The following is an 18,816-nucleotide window of genomic DNA, read 5'->3' on the forward strand; positions in this document are numbered from 1 at the left end:
AAATGATGACAGAATTGTCATATTGACTATCAAATAAAATAATAATAATAATAGACTAAGTATAAAAGAAGTAAACAAGAAAACTTGGGACTGTTGTGAAATGAAACTTTTATTTTGGCAGACAACCTGCAGTCAGCCATTGCTCCAACCGGAAGCTGAGCAGATCAGCTTCAGAGGATATCAAGAGGTCGCAGAGGAGTGTGGGACGGTGGCGGACTGTGTTAATGTCTGCCTACTCATTAATAAGGTGCGTGTCCCCTGTGTCCGCTTCGGTCGCCCATTTAGGAATGTGCCCTATGGCACTGGAGTTTGTGTAAATCGCGAGGAAGGCGCGTTTGGAGCGAATTCGCTATTTTCGGCGCTTGCGCTGTCATTTTCACCCATCGGTTGCCAAACGTCGGAGCCTGAGCCGTATTTGTCGCTGCATTGATAGCTAGTCAGCTAGTTAGCAGGAGAACTAGCTCATTCGGTAGCTAGCCAGCCAGCCAGCTCGCACTCTGAGCTTTCACTACCGAGCACTCAATAAATTCAGCTTATTTAACCGGACCATCATCTTTGCGTATCCTGGTGTATTAAAGAACTACTCGATCAGCAAAAAGGGTGAGCCGAGGGGGGCAGGGAGAGAACGACGGAGGCGCGGTGAGCCAGGAGCGGCCGATGAGTTCAGACCAGGGCGGAGAGCCGCAGCTGCAGGAGGAGGCTGAGCCGGGACCCAAAACCCGTGGGGAGGACGAGATCACACCCGGGACCGGGGGAGACTCAGGCGTCATGGTGAGTCGGGGCCTCATCACCCCTCCCCAACAGGACGATCGGTCTCTGGCCGTTGCCCTTCTTAAAAATAGGGTCATAGGAAGTATGATCGCTCGCTATATAAGGCCATCGGTCGGTTCACACAGCTTGCAAGCTTGACATCACCTAAATTGCAAGCTGGCCATGTTGTTGAAGACGCTTCTTGTTGTCAATTGAAAGGATGATTCATTAATCTCTGAGTTGGCCCGTTTACAAACGACATTTCTAATCTGCGGCTGAACTTTGCATCATGTTTGTGGTTTTAAGATTGCTCTGTCGCACACAAAGACGACAGTTCGCCCAAAAAACGTAACTTCCTCACCATCGTGTTGGTCAAAACCCTCATGAATACAAAATGAGATGTTAGGCAGAATGACAGCAGCATTCACTATTCGCTTCCATTGAAAATAAAGGTGCAACGCAAGTAAATAGAGACTGAGGCTGTCAGTGCCTCACATCCTAACCAATATAAGGATTTGTTTTCTAAGATGGACCCAGAAAACATTTTTTTTTAGCACAGACGCATTTCATCTTTTCATTCATCTTTTATAGAGTTGTCTATACAAAATGTTCTACTGAGTTGATTTAAAAAAAAAAAATTAACAACCTTTTATGACATTGTGCTGCTTGTATCTGTATCTGTCATGAAATAGCTAGCTGATATGACAGTAAACTTAATTCCTTGGTAAAGGTTGGTTGTTTGTATTATAGGAACACGACAGAATTTACATTTTTGGGTGAACTGGCCCTTTAAGGCATTCGAGCATGACATGAGTAACCAGGTAAATTAGCCCACATGCTAGCGAATGTTCACATATTAGACGTTTTTTAGTTATAACTTAATTCACTTTGGCTTAAGGACACTGATTTTAGTCAAATTCTCCAGGAAACCCCGCTGTAATTCGGCGACATTCATTCAGCGGCCTGCTTTCATAAGCTTATTCACGCAGTCATATGACACACGTGAGCTCACACGGTGTTAAAACCGACTAGAAGAGACGAACTCGAAATAATGTTTATAACGTTGGCTTGGGAAGTTGATATGGTTTTCTGAGTAATAAGTAGGCTAGCAAATATTTGTTTCAGCTTGAATAGTTGTGAAACGACGTCCTTCTCTTAAATATACCAAACATGTCCTTCACTTCAGGTTGCGAGGAGGTTGTTTCAGAGAATGACAGTAAAGACTGCTTTCGGCCAAAATGATGTCGTCTTCTGGCTGACATCCTCCAGAAACACTTAATCCTAGAATCCTAGAGGATCTTTTAGTGTTGTTTGTGTTACAGGCGAACAAAGCGTAACAGCTGTTTTTGATAGTTTATGTGGAGGATGAGGTTTAGGAAGCAGGTGGCTGTTCCCAATGGCGCCCCCGTGGCCATGTGAAATGAGCAGGTATGAATTATTTTGGATGCACAATTTGTAGCCAAAATATTAAACGTGGAATAAATGTACACATGGGAACCTTTTATATTTCACCTGCTTCAGTAAATTCCTTTTAAGTAGGAAGACTTGAGATTCACTTAATGATATTTTAGTTTGAAGGGCAGTCTGTTAAAAAATAATTATCTTTTTAACAGTTTTGTGTTTCAGGTCTTTTTAAAGTTTGTTTTTCCACAGTGTGTTAAAATAGAATGAAAAATGTTAATGACCTGTTATTACAACACTGTTTTCTGTCGCTTCGTGATCACTCTTGTGTGGGGGGAGTGAAAATTGTAAAACTCGGAGTGGAGCTTGAGCAGAAACGCTCTGCTTTTCTCACATAATGCTGTTCCATACCAGTTTTGTGACATATAAAACTAAATTCTTTAGCTTTTTTTTTTTTTTTTGTAGGTGGAAATTGGAGAAGAATTCAACAGACTATCTGGCCAGGTTCTGTCTAAAATGCAAGTTACTTAATATTAATTATTTATTGAACTGTTAAATAATAGCAAAATCACACTCGCCATTGTGCTGTTGTACTAGATATCAGCTCTTATTGTGAAAGCTGTCTGTTGTTAGGATGAAATGGTGCTGTCAGGTTTGAATGAAACGGTCAATCTTTCCCTGTCTGGCAAGCAGGATGGACTGGCAGAGAAAGATTCAAGCTCTTTTGCAGAAACTGATTCTGCTTTATTGACAGGCCTTGTGACCAATGGGGAAAATGGTAGTTTTGGCTGCTCATGTGTTGTAGACTTGCGTCTGTGCTTCTGCTCACTTGTGCTGCCTTTGGCTTTGTGTGTATATGTATTGACTGAAGGTGGTGACTGAGGATGTAGTTTAGTCCATTCTCTCAGCAAAACATACCACTAACATCTTTTCTTTTACGTTTGCTGAAGTTTAAATTATTTAATTTTTTCTCCAGGACCAAGTAGATTAAATATCTGTGCTTTTTTTGAGAGGAGAAAGAAATGCGTAAGCACTCTTGATTTGCTGCAAAGAGAAATCCCAGCACAATATTCATATCCGTGAAAAACAAGGTCCCATTTTCTGTGTTATGGTATATGGAAAATGTAACATTTTCAAATTATTATGATTGACTGAAGTACCATCTCTCATGGCTGGTTAAGCACTTGGCTTTTTCTGTGGGCATTTTAGGTTGCTTTTGAGGGTAAGTGATGATGTGGTGTCAAGGAAACTCGGGTTAAGTTGGCTTGTCTGTCATTGCTCTTAGTGTCTCTCAAGACATGTGAACAAACCTCAGTGTCATGGGAACGACACAGGAAGCGTTTTACATGTCATGTCTATAGAAAGAGACCTAAAAATGTTATAATATCAGTTATCGGGGCCTTTGAATGAGGGATGTCAATATTCTATAAACATGCTTGTATTATAAAATGTCTCCTGAAGATTTTAAAACAAATCTTCCAGTTTAATGATTTCATTGCATTTCCTTCTATTGTATTAGGTCACTGCTAAAGGAGCTGGTCTGAACCCTAATGCCAAGGTGTGGCAGGAGATTCCTGCAACACAAAATGAAGCTCCTGTGGATGGCACTGTGGCCTCCCCCTGGTCCCAGAACAATACGACTGAAGGCAAGTATATTTCCAAACATTCTTAATCTTAATAATTAATCACTGTGCATATAATTTATAAATAATTCATTACATTTATATAGCGCTTTTTAGGGTTGTGCCGATAGACGATAGTATCGTGTATCGACGATAGTCAGAGATATCACTGATGGCAGATGCCTTTGACGATATCAATACGATAATTGGCTCGTTTTCCCATTAATGTATTAAATCATTATTATTATTATGAAGCTAGTATTGTTATTAAATTAATTAGGAACTACAATTAATTTGCCTTGCCTAAATTCATAACGACATCACCACATAACCACACTTGCGACATCACCGACACGCGCGAATGAGGACTCCTCAAAGAAAATGTTTTTAAAACAGACTAAACTACATCCCACAACAAAATTTAATTGCAAGGTGATCAATTCACAAATTGTCAAGAGTGCTTGTTTTAACAGACGCATCATTCTTATACAGAGCCAAGATGAAGGCGGCATCGTTGTTCATCAGTATTTTGTTTCCATAGCACATTAACAAAACATTTGATGACACTAATAACACTAAAAACAATACAATTACAAAATATTAAATAATAATATCAATAAAATGATATAGGCCTAATAAAAGTCTTTAGTTCACGAACGTAGCACAACTCTGCCATCTGTGAAAATCAAAAGCAACTTCAAACACTTGTTTAACAAGAAATATTCTTCTAATTTTTTCACTGTCAATAATGTAAGTCCACAAGAGAAATATTAAGCCAGTAAATTAAGATAGTTGCTATACCGTTATATCCACCGTCGTCTCTGAGAGAACGCGCCGTTAATGCAGCGAAAGCTCAGTCCGTTTCTGCTTTCATTTTCAGGGAATGAGCGCGTTTACATGCACGTTATTAACTTGATTATGCTGAATAAACTGACAATGCATGTGGTCATGTAAACGCATTAACCCGTTTTCCTTTATCGGAGTCAAGTCATAAGTTTAAGTATAACCGATCGACTTTTAGGTTTTTGCCTCTGATTTCTCCTGGCATTTAAAACACATTAACCCGCGTTCTTTGGGCTTATTGAAGTGCGGTGCGCATATGTGAAGTGCATCCAGACATACAGAGAGAGCACTGGTTGGAGGACATATATCGCAGACTCCGACTCTTTCTTGACCTAAGAAATTATTGAAACGTGTTCTCATCTCATGCAGAAGTACAGTCAAAATGCTGCATCTGTAACGGCATGAGAGGATAATCTGTGTCCATAAATTTTCCGCTGACATGTTGAAATACTCAGAGTCAGATACAAGAATGATTAGGATATTTTTTTTTACCTCACTATACCGGGAAATAACCTGATTTAGCCTATTAGTAAACACTCCACCTTTGCTAGCAAAATAGAAAAAGATTCTCATATATAAAACGAAGTAATAAAACAAGCAAATTGATGAGTAAATAAGCAAGTTAATAATCAAATAAGTAAGCCCCACCCCCCTCACGATAATATCGTGTATTGCCGATCTCACAGGCTGACGATAGGACGATATGAAAATGGAGCATATCGCCCAACACTAGCGCTTTTCTCTGCACTCAAATCGATTTACATACAAGGGGGAATCTCCTCATCCACCACCAATGTGCAGCCATAGTGCCCCAGAATGCCCACCAGCTTATTGGTGGAGAGGAGACAGAGTTATGAAGCCAATTAGTGTGTGTATTAGGGGTGGCACGGTTCACAAAACCCACGGTTCGGTTCGTATCACGGTTTTAGGGTCACGGTTTTCGGTTCTGTACGGTTCTTGTTGTTGTTTTTTCTTTTAATCTTTAACACTCCAAAAATTTACTTCAGCATATGATATATAGCTGAATTATCTAATTATTAATTAATTTATTTCATAAATGGGGTGTGTTTGCAAAACGCAGCTTCTCATTTCCCGTGGGCTGTGTCGGACAGTTATTTGTCACCACTTTTTGCCAGGGTTGATATTATGTCCCAGCACGGATGTACCAATACAAATAAATAAAACATTTCCAGTTAACTAGCAAAGTATTCGTTTCGTTCGTTTGTTAAATAAGAAGCAATCTAGCGCTGAAATGTGTTTTTTTTAATCAAGTGATCAAAGTGCTCGTTGCCGTTGCGATCAGTGGCGCTGATACAGTGTTCTCGTGGCTCGCGCACACACCGCAGCGGCCGCACATTCTTCACTCAGACGCGCGCTTCAGTCCGTTGAGGAGACTCTAGGCTACTCTATTCGTTCCGATGAAATCACAAAACAAAATTCATACAAATCTGTCCCTGCTTGATATACAACCGCTGATAAACATAATCGGTTTTGATGAAAAAGAAAAATATATACGAGTGCAGATTAGAACTCAGAACCGTTGACACGCTTGGCAAGTTCTGCCACTGGACCATTAAAGTACATACCGGTACGTGGAACAGTCGATCTATGTAGCCTATTTATTCACGTGAAAAAAACAACATATAGCCTAGTGGAGTTGATCTCATTAAATGTCTAAGTAAACCCAGTGTACTATTTAAATCGATTGCTGGACATTGTAATGTTATTCTACATTTGTCTGATTTATGATTTAGCATTGTATTAGCAGTAGCACGGGCACAAGGCTACATTGCGCATGCGTCGAACCGTGCGAACCGCGCGACGCACACACGCACCGAACCGAGACAAGCGAACCGAACGGTTCGGATGTTTTTTCATGTACCGTGCCACCCCTAGTGTGTGTATATATATATATATATATATATGGATGCCGGGGTTACACCCCTACTCTTTCGAAAGATATCCTGGGATTTTTTTGTGACCACAGAGAGTCAGGACCTCGGTTTAACGTCTCATCTGAAGGACAGTGCTCTTTGACACTATAGTGTCCCTGTCACTTTACTGGGGCGTTAGGACCCACACAGACCACAGGGTGAGCGCCCCCTGCTGGCCTCACTAACACCTCTTTCAGCAGCAACCTGGTTTTCCCAAGAGGTCTCCTATCCAGGTACTGACCAGGCTCAGCCCTGCTTAGCTTCAATGGGCAACCAGTCTTGGGCTACAGGGTGATATGGCTGCTGGCTGCTGCTAACCATAAGACCATGTTATGCATAATCTGTAGGTTTCTTTTTTGTTACGACGGCCTTTTTACTTTATTCTTAATTCCGTTCCATTTAGTTTAATTATTTAATTTTTTGCAAAGATTTTTGAAAAATGTCTTCTCTGCTCACCAACGCTGCTATAGTGCAGAGGAACAGCTTTAAAATCAAAATATTTTCTAACATTATAAATGTCATTGTGGTCATTTGACCAATTAAATGCGTCCTTGCTGAGCAGAAGTATTACTAGCCAAGTATTTGAACGGTAGTGTCAAAACATTTGACTGCTACAGATTAGCAGATTACTTTTGACATCCTATCCTACAAAGGTTGCAAAAACAAATGACAGAGATGTAAATTATTTGTATTCATTTATGTATAATTTTTTTTTTATGTATTTTGATTTATCTTTGTCATTTTGTTTCTGCATTCACTTAGATACCTCTGTAGGTAAACAGTACACGTCTGGCTTCTCTGCTCTCGAGGACAACAGCACCTCTAGTACTGTAGTAGGTGTGGTGAATGGTATGGACCCCCCTGACCAAAGCTTCCCGGTTTGTGAGCGCACTACAGCAACTAATGGTAAGTGATGCTCATAATTGTGAAATATGATAGTTCACATCAATCAATGCACATGTTAGCAAGATAAATAGCCTAAATCCATCACTGTTATCTATTATTGGTGTTTTCAGTTAGCAAGCATGTGCCACACACTTACCTTTAATGTTTACGTACATTGTTTCCATGCAGTGGAGTCCAAGCTCCCTGAGGAGCAGCCCGTCTCTGAAGAGACTTTGCGTGAGTCTCTCAAAAAAGAATTGGAGTTCTGCTTCTCCAGGTAAGTGCAGGCCTGTAGTGCGATGTTAGCTTTCAATTTAATGCAAATAAGTAAACAGCACTTTACAGCCACTCTCCTCCCATCAGCTGCGTTTACTGATGCTCCTCTTTCATCCCACAGGGAGAACTTATCTAAGGATCTTTACCTAATATCTCAAATGGACAGTGACCAGTTTGTCCCCATTTGGACTATTGCCAGCATGGAAGGAATCAAGGTCCTCACAACTGACATGGACCTCATCTTGGATGTCCTGAGATGTACGTGCCTGTTTTGAATTTTACATCAATGCTCGAATACATTTTTTATTTAGTCAAAGTACACAATTAATATTGCTCTGACCACCCACAGCATCTCCTATGGTCCAAGTCGATGAAAAAGGAGAAAAAGTGCGGCCAAATCACAAGCGTTGCATCATCATTTTGCGAGAAGTCCCTGAAACAACACCTGTTGAGGTAAAAAAAAAATTATATCATGAAATGGGATAGCTTGGGTTATTTTGGGTGTTATTGGATCCTCTCATAAGTGTGTGTGTGTGTGTTTGTTTGTTTTTCTCACCAGGAAGTGGAAGCCTTGTTTAAGAATGACAACTGTCCCAAGGTAATAAGTGTGGAGTTTGCACACAACAACAACTGGTACATTACATTCCAATCAGATACAGACGCTCAACAGGTATGAATTTCCATTATGATTTGGAGATGCAATAAATTGCTTGCCCTTGGATTTGAAACTAATTGGGGGTTTTGCCTCCATCCAGGCATACAGATATTTAAGGGAAGAAGTGAAGACTTTTCAGGGAAAACCAATCATGGCAAGTTCTATACTAAAATGTGTGGCATTAAATCTGATTACATATCAGATGGGTTCTTACTTTTGCATTTCCTATTCTTAGGCCAGAATAAAAGCCATCAACACATTCTTTGCAAAGAATGGTTATCGAAACCTGGACTGTAGTGTGTATCCTCAGCAATCTCACACTCAGTCGCAGTATAGCTCCCCGCTCTTCATGCAGCCTGTTTACAGCCCCCAGCAGCAGTACCCACTCTACGGCATAGTACCTCCTACTTGGACGCCATCTCCTACTCCATACTTTGAGACTCCCCTGGTAAGACTTGGTATTTTGACTAAGGATACACCTGATACAATAAGCCAATAATTTGTTGTTATTAGTTGTTTTTATATTTCATAATTTTAAAGTAGCCCTATTATGCTTTTTCGAATATTACCTTTCATGTAGTGTGTATTCTACAGCTGTTTGTGAATATAAAAGGTCTGCTAAGTTTTAAAGATCAAAGTGCACGACAAATAAAGTTATTGTCATAAAAGAAAGAATTGATTCTGAACTGCCGAAATGAGTTGTCTCGTCAGCCATTCCACTCTCACTTCCTGTTACATACCCATGTAACAAATTTGCATAATTCCAGTCTATAGTTCCTGTCTATTTATAAAGCACCGAGGAACCCTCCGGAGCTGAAATTCGGATATGGTAATAAGCGTTTTGTTTCTGACACGCACTGTAATCTGTAGACCAGTCACAACTGACTTGCCTGTCTGACCCCGTCTGACCAATCAGAGCAGAGTATGCTCGTGAAAAGGAGGGGTTTAGAATCTTCAAACAAACCGTTTTCAGACTCTTTGAGACAATTGAAGCATTTTTTTACCTTGGATGCAAATAAACCTATTGTAGCAGACCTCCAAAACAAAATTAGGTACTTTCAAAACCGCATAATAGAGGCGCTTTAACTGATAGTGACATGCTGTGTTTTCCACAGGCACCTTTTCCCAACAGTGGTTTTGTTAATGGATTTAGCTCACCTGGACACTACAAAACTGGCTCAAATTCTCTGAACCTCAGCCGTCCCTTCAGCAGGAACCGGTAGGTTAAGTTGGGCCCTTTCATTCTACCACCTGTTTATTTTGCATTAATTGACTGTATAGCTCTAACCTCACTATAGAATAAACAGCCGGGTTCCGGAAAGTAAAAATCCCATACATTTTTAACGATAACTTTTATAAACCTTTAAAGACCTTTAAAGAAAAACCTTTACTGTGAGCTATGAGGTTGTTAATCGATGGTGTATGATTTTATTGAAGCCATCAGCCCACATTATTTCAGCTTCTTATTTTTCTAAATAGAGTTTTGTAGTGGAATTCCTGGTGAAAACTATATTACCAATGATTTTCAAATACTTTTTTGTTTCAAGTCAGTTTTTGTAATGTTATGATTCAATTTCTGTCTGGTTGGTTTGTGATTTAAAAATCCCTATGGGAAAAATAAATGGAAAAATTACTTCCGGAACCACGGTCACTAAAAAGTGGGCAGGCACTGTTGCACTCTTGTAAAGGAAAATGAAATCTAAAATTTGCATTCGCATATTTGATTTGTTACAAGAAGTAGGAAAGTTTCATTCAAGTATAAATTTCTTTTCTGTAGTGTAAGAATGTAGGCAGTCACAGTAGATCACTTGGATATTTTTTTACTGTTCCCACAGTGTTCCACTCTATTCAAGAAAGAATGTAATAAATGCCTTCAGGTACAACTTCAAATGTCATGTATCAACAATCATCAAGCCATTCTTATTGTCCTCTACAGACAGCTAAATTACCTGCTTTGGTGTTCAGCTCTTCAGCTCAGAAAATTCTGGTTAACTAACAAAACAACTTGGGAAGGGTTGAAGGAAAATAATAAATGAATGGGGCGACACTACAATGATTATTGACTTAATCCAAACAATATTTCAATCACACAAAATGCATATTATGCAACTGCTGTCAGAAATAGAATTACCCTTCATTTATTAGTGCGTCTATTTCACTCACATTAACTTTTCATAATTTCATTAACATTTTTGTTTAAGATGTATTTTTACTATATTGGTGCTCAAATCATCACACTAACAGCTTTTAATGTTGAATGATCTACTTCAGCAGTGTTCAAACATTTCTGTCTCTGTCTTATTATTTTAAAGAAACATTTAGATTAAGGGCTGTCAGAGGTAACGTGATTTGATTAAATTGTAGTGCATGCAATTTTGCATTAAATTAAATGTTAAACTTACTAAAAATGTTAACTAATAAATGTTGATATTTACAGCCCTAATTTAAATGCCTGAAGTGGGTTTACTGCAGACAATAAACAAAAAATACATGTAAAACTAATGTAAGCTTGGATACTAATGTAAACTCACTGGCAGGAGGAAGTATATTGGTTTTAAAGCCAGAAGTTTGTCCATTTTTGTTTTGGAGCCATTGCATGCTGCTCGTAACTTGAAAGGCCGTCATCTACATCCACGCTTCTACGTGTTTAGTGAAAAAATTTTGTATGGAGAGGAGACACGGCAGCAAATCTCACGTAGGGTTCTGTTTCTGCTTTTCGAGTAGGAACCATGTGAAGCCTCAGACGAGGGCTAATGATGGACTCTCTTCCACTGTGTCCCCGGTGGCTCTTGTGGATGGACTGTCTGGCCTGCACAGTCCCCAGCCTCCCTCCAGCGGCGGGCCGGTGCTGTCATCCACTGAGATCAACTCATCTTTTTCACACCCATCTTCCAACGATCCAACTGATGATGGCATCATGGTGGGACGTGGAAGGTTTGTAACCTTTTTCTTTAAACTTTTGGCTCATTTTAGTTTAGTTTAGCTAAAAAACTATTGTGGAGCATTTAATTTAATTAATTTAAAATCATTCAGATTGCACATTTAGTAAATTGGATTAATCTTTTGTTTTAGGAGAACAACATACAGAGGCACTCGAAGGCGGCGAGACGATGATCGCACAACAGTAATTTCTAATTTTGTGTTGCTGTTTACAATTAAGACCCCTTTCTATTTATGCCCTCTTACATTTTTTTTATTTATTTGTTTGCATAGAGACCAGTTCCCCTGTCTCAAGTGAAAGTACCGCCCCCCAAATTTGACCTGGCTGCCTCCAACTTCCCTCCGCTGCCTGGCTGCTCTGTCAGTCCGCAGGGGGAGCCTGTGCTGGAGAACCGCCTCTCCGATGTCGTACGGGGCCTGAATAGGGAAAAGGTTTGTTAAGCATAAGACAATAGCATTTTCACTAGGGCTGAACAAATGTGGGAAATTATCTAATAGTGTTGTTTTTTTAAAAAAATTTTTTTTTGCAATTGAGATTTAATATGCAGTTATTTTTTAAGCTCTTTTCTTCCGTATTATTTAACAAAGACAAGCAATAAATCAGTGTATAGTAGGGGTGGGAATCTTTAGGCACCTCACGATCCGATCCTGGGAGTCATGATCCTATTTCAGAACAGTTCTTGATCTAGGCTACTTTTTTATTAATTAACCTTATTAATAAAACTTAATGTCTTTGTAATTTGCTTCAAGCTTTCCGATCTTTATGAAAGATTATTTTTAATGAAGTGTGTGTGTGTGTGTGTGTGTGTGTGTGGAATTGGATGCAAGCAGAAAACTGGTGTTTCTATAACACAGCATCATTGTGCATCTGTGGTTAAAAACTAAGCTCAGAATCGTTGGATAGAGAATCTTTTCTCCCACCCCTATTGAATAGTATGACCAACATAATATTAAATTAAACATAAAATGTTCTTTCCTGTAGGCCAGGCTTATATGCATAGTGTGCCAAGTTGATGTTTCCTCTGCAGACTGCGCTTGTCACGTGATCAGTGTGTAATTGCAGCCTTTGCAGTTAAAAAATATTGTTTTATCATATCGCGATATTATCGCAAATGCAATTAATCATTCATCCCTAATTTTCACACCACTCAGATTGGTTTTGTTCATTGCTTGTCATTTTGTTTCTCTCCAGCACCAGGATTCAAGCAAAGAGTCCGCTGCGTGTCCCATAAGCCCAGCCTCAGAGGAGACTGTCTCCAGGCCCACCCAGCCTGTAGCCAAGATGACTGCTCACGTTCCTGAGCCCGTGACCTCCAGGTAAGCGATTGTTACAAATGGCTAGCATACAAAATCTTGTTTCTATCAGTGTGTGTGTGATTTATTTTATATTTTTGCTACTTGTGTTCTATAGCTCCAACCACCTGGAGAAGAAACCGGAGAACGTGGAGCCCCCGGTCTATAAAGAGACGCCTGTGACCTCTATTCCTGTCGCAGCCGTGCTGCCCAACCCTGCCCCAACAGCACCTGGTCCAAAGCTTCAGCCTAGCTCGGCAACGTCTGCAGCCCCTCAATCTAACACTGCCCCCTCCAGCACCCCGGCGCTGGTGAGTTATAGCTTCCCTCAGGCTGATGATTAAAGTTAGCATGGACAACTGGTCAGTGTCTTGGTCTTCCTGAATTCTAGTCTCTGTTCAGTGGGATGCAGGTTCAAGATCCCATTCCTTAAAGCTCCCTTTACGCAGGACAAAAACACCTTCTCAGTGTGGACGCAAGGCCAAAATGGAGAGAAAAATATGCTTTTTCAATTGAAAACGTCAAGGCCTAAATAAAAAAATTCTCACAAAAAAAACCCTCTTTGGTTTAACATTTGAAAGCAAAGAAATTAAGGCAGCCTTAAATATTACAGGGTTTCCGCGGGGTCTTAAAAAGTCTTAAGAAGTCTAAAGTTCTGAACTTTAAATTTAAGGCCTTAAAAAGTCTTAAAAACGGCCAGATTTTCATCCTAGGTCTTAAATTGAATTTAGTCAGGTCTAAAAAAGTGTTTACCCTCGTTCATTTCCAGAAACGCTGGCCGCAGAAAGTTATTACAAAGTAGCAAAAAAGTAACGAGTTGTAGCCTACAAAGCGGAGCCCTAGAGCAGAGGTCCAACACGTCTCTCGCGTGCTACCAATAGCTCGTGGCTTGATATGAGCTAGCTCGCCAGAGGCCGTTCACATATTGCGTCTTTTGCGCGCTCAAGTTTGTTCAAATGTAGGCGCGCGGCAAGTGCGCTCATAATTGAAGCGACACGCAAATTTTTTTTTCCAGGCGCAATGAGATGAGAGAAACTTTTCTGAATGCCGTAAACGCACCGCAGGTCATGTGACAGGAAACAACCAATCACCCCTTTCCATAACAACATTGAAAGCTCAGTCAACATGAAGGATGGGGGTGCACCCAAACACTACTAATAAATATAAGCTAATGTGTAAATGTCAGTCATTTATATTTTTTGACTCATTCTCTTTATAAAAAATTATTTAAAGGCTGAAATATGAGGTTTATCTTTGTATAAAACCTTTTTTGTCAAAACTTTATTTGAACTTGTACATGTTAGTATATAACATGTTGCAAGACACTCTTTTAAAATCTGGCCATCATTATTAATGGCATTTTAATGTTTACGTAAACAAAGTGCATATTGATGCTAATCATTTTTTTATTTGCTGTTTTTCGACATAAAACTTGTTGAATTGACTTCATTCTGTAGTATTAGTACTTTTTGAACAGGATTCTGTGATAACCGTGATAATTTTGGTCACTTTAATCATCTCATCATTTCCTCTCTAGTTATGATCAACTAAAATCAACAATAATTGTGTTTTTACAGTATAATAATAATAATTTTACATGTACAAAAGTACAATTTTCTATAAAAAAAATATCTACCTCTCCCTCTCTCTCTCACACACACACACACATCAGATAATCCTAGATAGATAGATAGATACTAATGATCCCGAGGTAACTATCTATCTAACTTGGATAATGTGTTGTGTAGGTCTTAAATTTCAATCTTTATGGTCTTAAAATGTCTTAAATTTGACTTACTGAAACCTGCAGAAACCCTGTATTAGTATTGTAATTTTACATAAATAAAAAGAAATTTTTAAATACTTGATTACATCAACCTCCCTCCATCTTACTTGAACCTAAAAGAGACATAGATTCAATTAAGTCTTTAAGACATTTTTACATGCCACCGCTTTCTAAAGTTCTGTAACCCATCCTTGATAATGCCGATCCAATGCGTCTCCCAGTACTTGAAGACTAATGCTAAGTGAGAAACCTTCTACTAATTCTTCTCTTCTCTTCAGGAACCTCGCAAGCTCAGTTACGCTGAAGTGTGTCAGCGACCACCTAAGGATCCCCCTCCTCCAGCATCCACTTCCAGCCCTAACAATGCAAGTGCACAGCCTTTGAGAGAGCTGCGTGTCAACAAGGTGGATGAGCAGCCCTCCAGCCCTGCAAGCAAACCGGATCGGCCTCAGGAAACGGGGGTCAACTGCAAGGCCAGGGAGGGCCGGCCGGCCCGTGACTCCCAGGGCTTTTCTCGCAGCAATGGACCCCCCAGAACCAGTACGGGGGGATTCAAGCTACGAGAGCAGCAGAGACGTCCCCCTTTCGGTCATCGCGGCTCACCCCAGGGAGGTTCCAGACACACTGGAAAAGAGCAGAACATCCCTCCCATATCGCCAAAGTAAAGACTCTGAACAGAAATGCTTAATGTATGAATATTTACACACACACACGTACATACACATGCGCACACACATACACACACGTGTGTGTGTATTTTTATATATATATATATATATATATATATATATATATATATATATATATATTAGATTAAATATGATAAAAGTCAAAATTTAAAATGGTATTCACCTCTCCTGCCTGGAGCACTTCCAGAGGAAAAGTCTCATGAAGTGACAATGCACAGACTGGGGTATCCAGGCAAAATGGGCATCAGAAATTGGAAGCATTTGTTGCTTGCTGAAGGACACCATCAAATAGGAAAAAAACAAACATTTTATGCTTCTAACTTGACAATGTCCCTTCAGAATGTAAATCCATGTGAATTTTTTTCCTTGAGAGGTGGGTGGCCTCTCTTAGCCCTGCTCGGGAGAGGTGTGAAAGTGGGCGGTTGGGTGGCCCTGATGGTGGTCTGCAAAGAGCTTATGCACTAAGAAAAGGAACATGCATAAACAATGTCATGTACCTATACAAAGATATCACTTTGACATGCAATGATTCATCTTTCTTTTCTTTCATTTTCGGTTGATTGATTCGCAATTAAAGGACAATGGGCGCTCGACCCCTGGGGTGGTTTGACCGTGTAAATGAACCTGTGTGTGGAAGGATGTGGTTTGCTTTAGAGTCGATTCATCTGGGATTTAGATCCTGTGTAGAATATGTGGCGCGTGCTTGAAAGTGGATTATTTCGCGAGTATCTTTAGGGCTGACAGTGCGTTTTGGTCTGGAGTTTTGCATTAGTTTGCGTGACATACTGTAGCTCGTGATTAACTCTGTAATGGGCGCTCGGATTTACTTACGATCAATTTTGGAGCCTTGTTAATGATTCAAATATATAGCCTACTGTCACTTCATGAAGTCAAAGCCTGCCAATTATGATGCTGTTATGTCACAGATTTGCTTATGGGTGAATCTTTTTTTTCTTTTTTTAATTTTATGTGTGATTTGTCATTGTTTTGTAGTTAGTTTGAGTAATCAACAGCCTGTGAATGATAACTTTAACAGTCAGGTACATAGGCACTCATGAACTTTGTGTCATCTCAGATTTCTTTTGTTTTTGTGCATTCTCCTTCCTGGACTGCTTTGAGCATGCTCAAATATCCTGATAATTAGTCAGGTTATGTTTACAACAAGGTGATGGTGGTTTGGGCTAATGCAAGGCAGAATCATGATCATTAAGTGGATTGGTTCTGATTTAGAAGGTTTCCTGTTTTCATAATCATATATTCAGAGTTGATTAATTGGAAGGAGCTGTTGGTCATAATGATGATATAGGTCAAGCAGGTCTGACGTTTAGTTTCTATCCATTACATTTGAAATGATAATATAGTTACCACTGATATATAACAATCACATAAGTGATTGTTTCTTAAGGCACATTCATCACCATCACCTCCTTGTTTCAGTGGAAGAAATCCGGTGTTTATTACCTATTGGGCATTCGAAAACCAAAATCGGCAGTACTGGTCTCTTTTGAAATCATTTTTATGATGATTTATGTGCGAAATGAATGCCCAGAGTGGGTTATCTGGCTCAGGGGTGACATGTCTCATCTCATTCCTGTCAAATTAAATCTGTTTCTGGTCTCACATTTATGTGAACTTCCAATTCGGTCATTTCATGACGTTTTATATTTTCGAGGAGATGATATTTAAAGGAGAATTGAATGTTAGATGCTTGGTATCACCTGAATGTGTCCTCCATGAATTGTAATACACACCCCTTATTTAAACGACGACATTTCTTCCCTAAACAGAGCGTTTTGACTGTTGGATAAATGACAATATCAGTGCAAAATTCTCTTGTAATGATTGCTGCAAGGTTTCTTATAGCTTTGCCATGGTTAATGTGAGTGTCGTCATTGCTATGCCAATGCCAGCGTGTTCTTTTTGATGGGGTGGCATGTGTATGGGTGATAAGAAATTGTTGCTTTGGTAGATGGTACCTGATAGTGACTAAGTTGGGAATATGAATAGCAGGGATGCGTTCACTACAAAAAAAGTGCTGTGGTGAATTGGTGCTGTAATTTGAACGTTTAATCAGGAGGATACAGTATTGCTGTTCAATTCAATGTAAAGTATTGCTTTTAAAAACTGATTTTTAATTTATTTTAATTCTGATGTCCCCCCCCCCCCCCCTCCATGCAACCCCCCCTGTCCCTTGTAAGTTAATCATATGTACAAAAAACATTGGGAGAGAGTCACAGATTTAACATATTTGTATATTTTTTTTTTGAGATTTCAGCAGAGAAAATACTTGATGCATTTACTAGAGGCTTAGTAATGCGGTAAATAACAAATCACTGGGGCTTTTTTTTTTCTTGTTTTCATTAATGAATTTGAGCAGCTAGTGGTTTAGGATAATGAAATGCACTAACTTGTTAAAAAAAAAAATCTTGTTATGTAATGTGAAATTATATTAGGAGCATAAGGTAATGATATTGATGTTGACAGGCTTGCAAAAATCTACAGAAAATAGCAAATTTCTCTTTAATGTTTGGGTTATTACTGTTAATTGATTTAGGGATTGGTGTGGCAAAGGGAAGAATTATATAACAATGGATTGAAGTGAGACACTAAATTCTAGCTGTCTGCATAAAATGTCACAAAAAGAAAATAAATTATTTTGTTTTGGCCTTACTCTTGACTGGTTCATTTGCTGCATTTTTTTTTCCAATTTATGTTATTGAACTCTTTTGTGTTGCTTTTTGTCTGGTTAAGAAGAGATTTGTAGTTAGTAAAAAACATTTACGGATCATGGATTTATTTTCCCTAAGAAAGAGTGTTTATTGCGGTACTGAATAAAGTACTTTATTTAAATTTTTTAAAATATTGGTAATTAAAGAGTGAGTTTATTACTTTTTTCTCATTCACCACCACAGCCATATCACACTGTAGCCCAACACTTGGCACCCACTAAAGCTAAACAGATACCTGTACCTGGATGAGAGACTTCCTGGGGAAAACTAGGTTGCTGCTATAAGAGGTGTTAGTGAGGCCAACAGGAGGTGCTAACCCTGAAGTCTTGCCCAATTATGGTGATGGGGACATTATGCTGTACTTCGGATGAGATATTAAACCAAGTTCCTGACTCTCTGGTCATTAAAAAAAATCCCATGGCACTTCTCGTAAAGAGTAGGGGTGTAACCCCGGTGTCCTGACCAGAGTGCCTCCATTGGCCCTTATCAATCATAGCCTACTAATAATCCCCATCCACTGAATTGGCTCCATCACTCTCTCCTCTCCACCTATAGCTTGTGTGTGGTGAGTGCACTGGCGCCGTTGCGTTGTCCAAGTGGATTCTGCACACAGGTGGCGAGAGACCACCTGATATGATTGTAAAGTGCTTTGGATGTACAATAGTATATAAGAAAAGTGCTATAAAAATCTGTGTTCGTTTCATGTCTAAGATATTTTTTATATCTTATATTATAATTTAAGTCTCTTATGCGACACCAAGGCTGCATTTATTTGATTGAAAATAGTAAAATTATATATATATAATTTAAATATGTAATGTATTCCTGTGATAAAGCAGTTTTCAACAGCCATTATCCAATTTTTAGTGTAGTGTCATCATTTTAATATGCTGATACATAAGCACGAACGTATATGTGTATGCATAAATCAAATGTAAATTCATGTCCCATTACACTTAATGTTGTCAAATGTTCCTGGTTAAATAAACATTACATAAAAAAAGAGAAACCAA

General features: G+C 39.2%; 1 protein-coding gene across 3 annotated transcripts; it reads left to right on the plus strand.

Moving 5' to 3' along the window:
- Positions 1-181: 181 nt before the first annotated feature.
- On the plus strand, positions 182-17,744 carry larp4aa (La ribonucleoprotein 4Aa). Of its 3 annotated transcripts, XM_082144884.1 has the most exons (17): positions 182-771; positions 3,671-3,797; positions 7,313-7,456; positions 7,625-7,712; positions 7,833-7,969; positions 8,061-8,164; positions 8,271-8,381; positions 8,467-8,520; positions 8,602-8,814; positions 9,482-9,585; positions 10,202-10,243; positions 11,091-11,300; positions 11,439-11,490; positions 11,580-11,738; positions 12,499-12,623; positions 12,718-12,910; positions 14,664-17,744. In XM_082144884.1, the coding sequence occupies exons 1-17, from the start codon at positions 658-660 to the stop codon at positions 15,048-15,050; spliced, it is 2,364 nt and encodes a 787-aa protein (XP_082001010.1). In that variant the 5' UTR covers positions 182-657; the 3' UTR covers positions 15,051-17,744. The 3 variants fall into 3 exon arrangements, with proteins under 3 accessions (XP_082001010.1, XP_082001011.1, XP_082001012.1); XM_082144885.1 differs by lacking the exon at positions 10,202-10,243 and having other exon boundaries at positions 11,088-11,300; XM_082144886.1 differs by lacking the exon at positions 10,202-10,243.
- Positions 17,745-18,816: the final 1,072 nt, after the last annotated feature.

Source organism: Leuciscus leuciscus (genome assembly GCF_965113295.1).
Source record: "Leuciscus leuciscus genome assembly, chromosome: 18".
Lineage (NCBI taxonomy): Eukaryota > Metazoa > Chordata > Actinopteri > Cypriniformes > Leuciscidae > Leuciscus > Leuciscus leuciscus.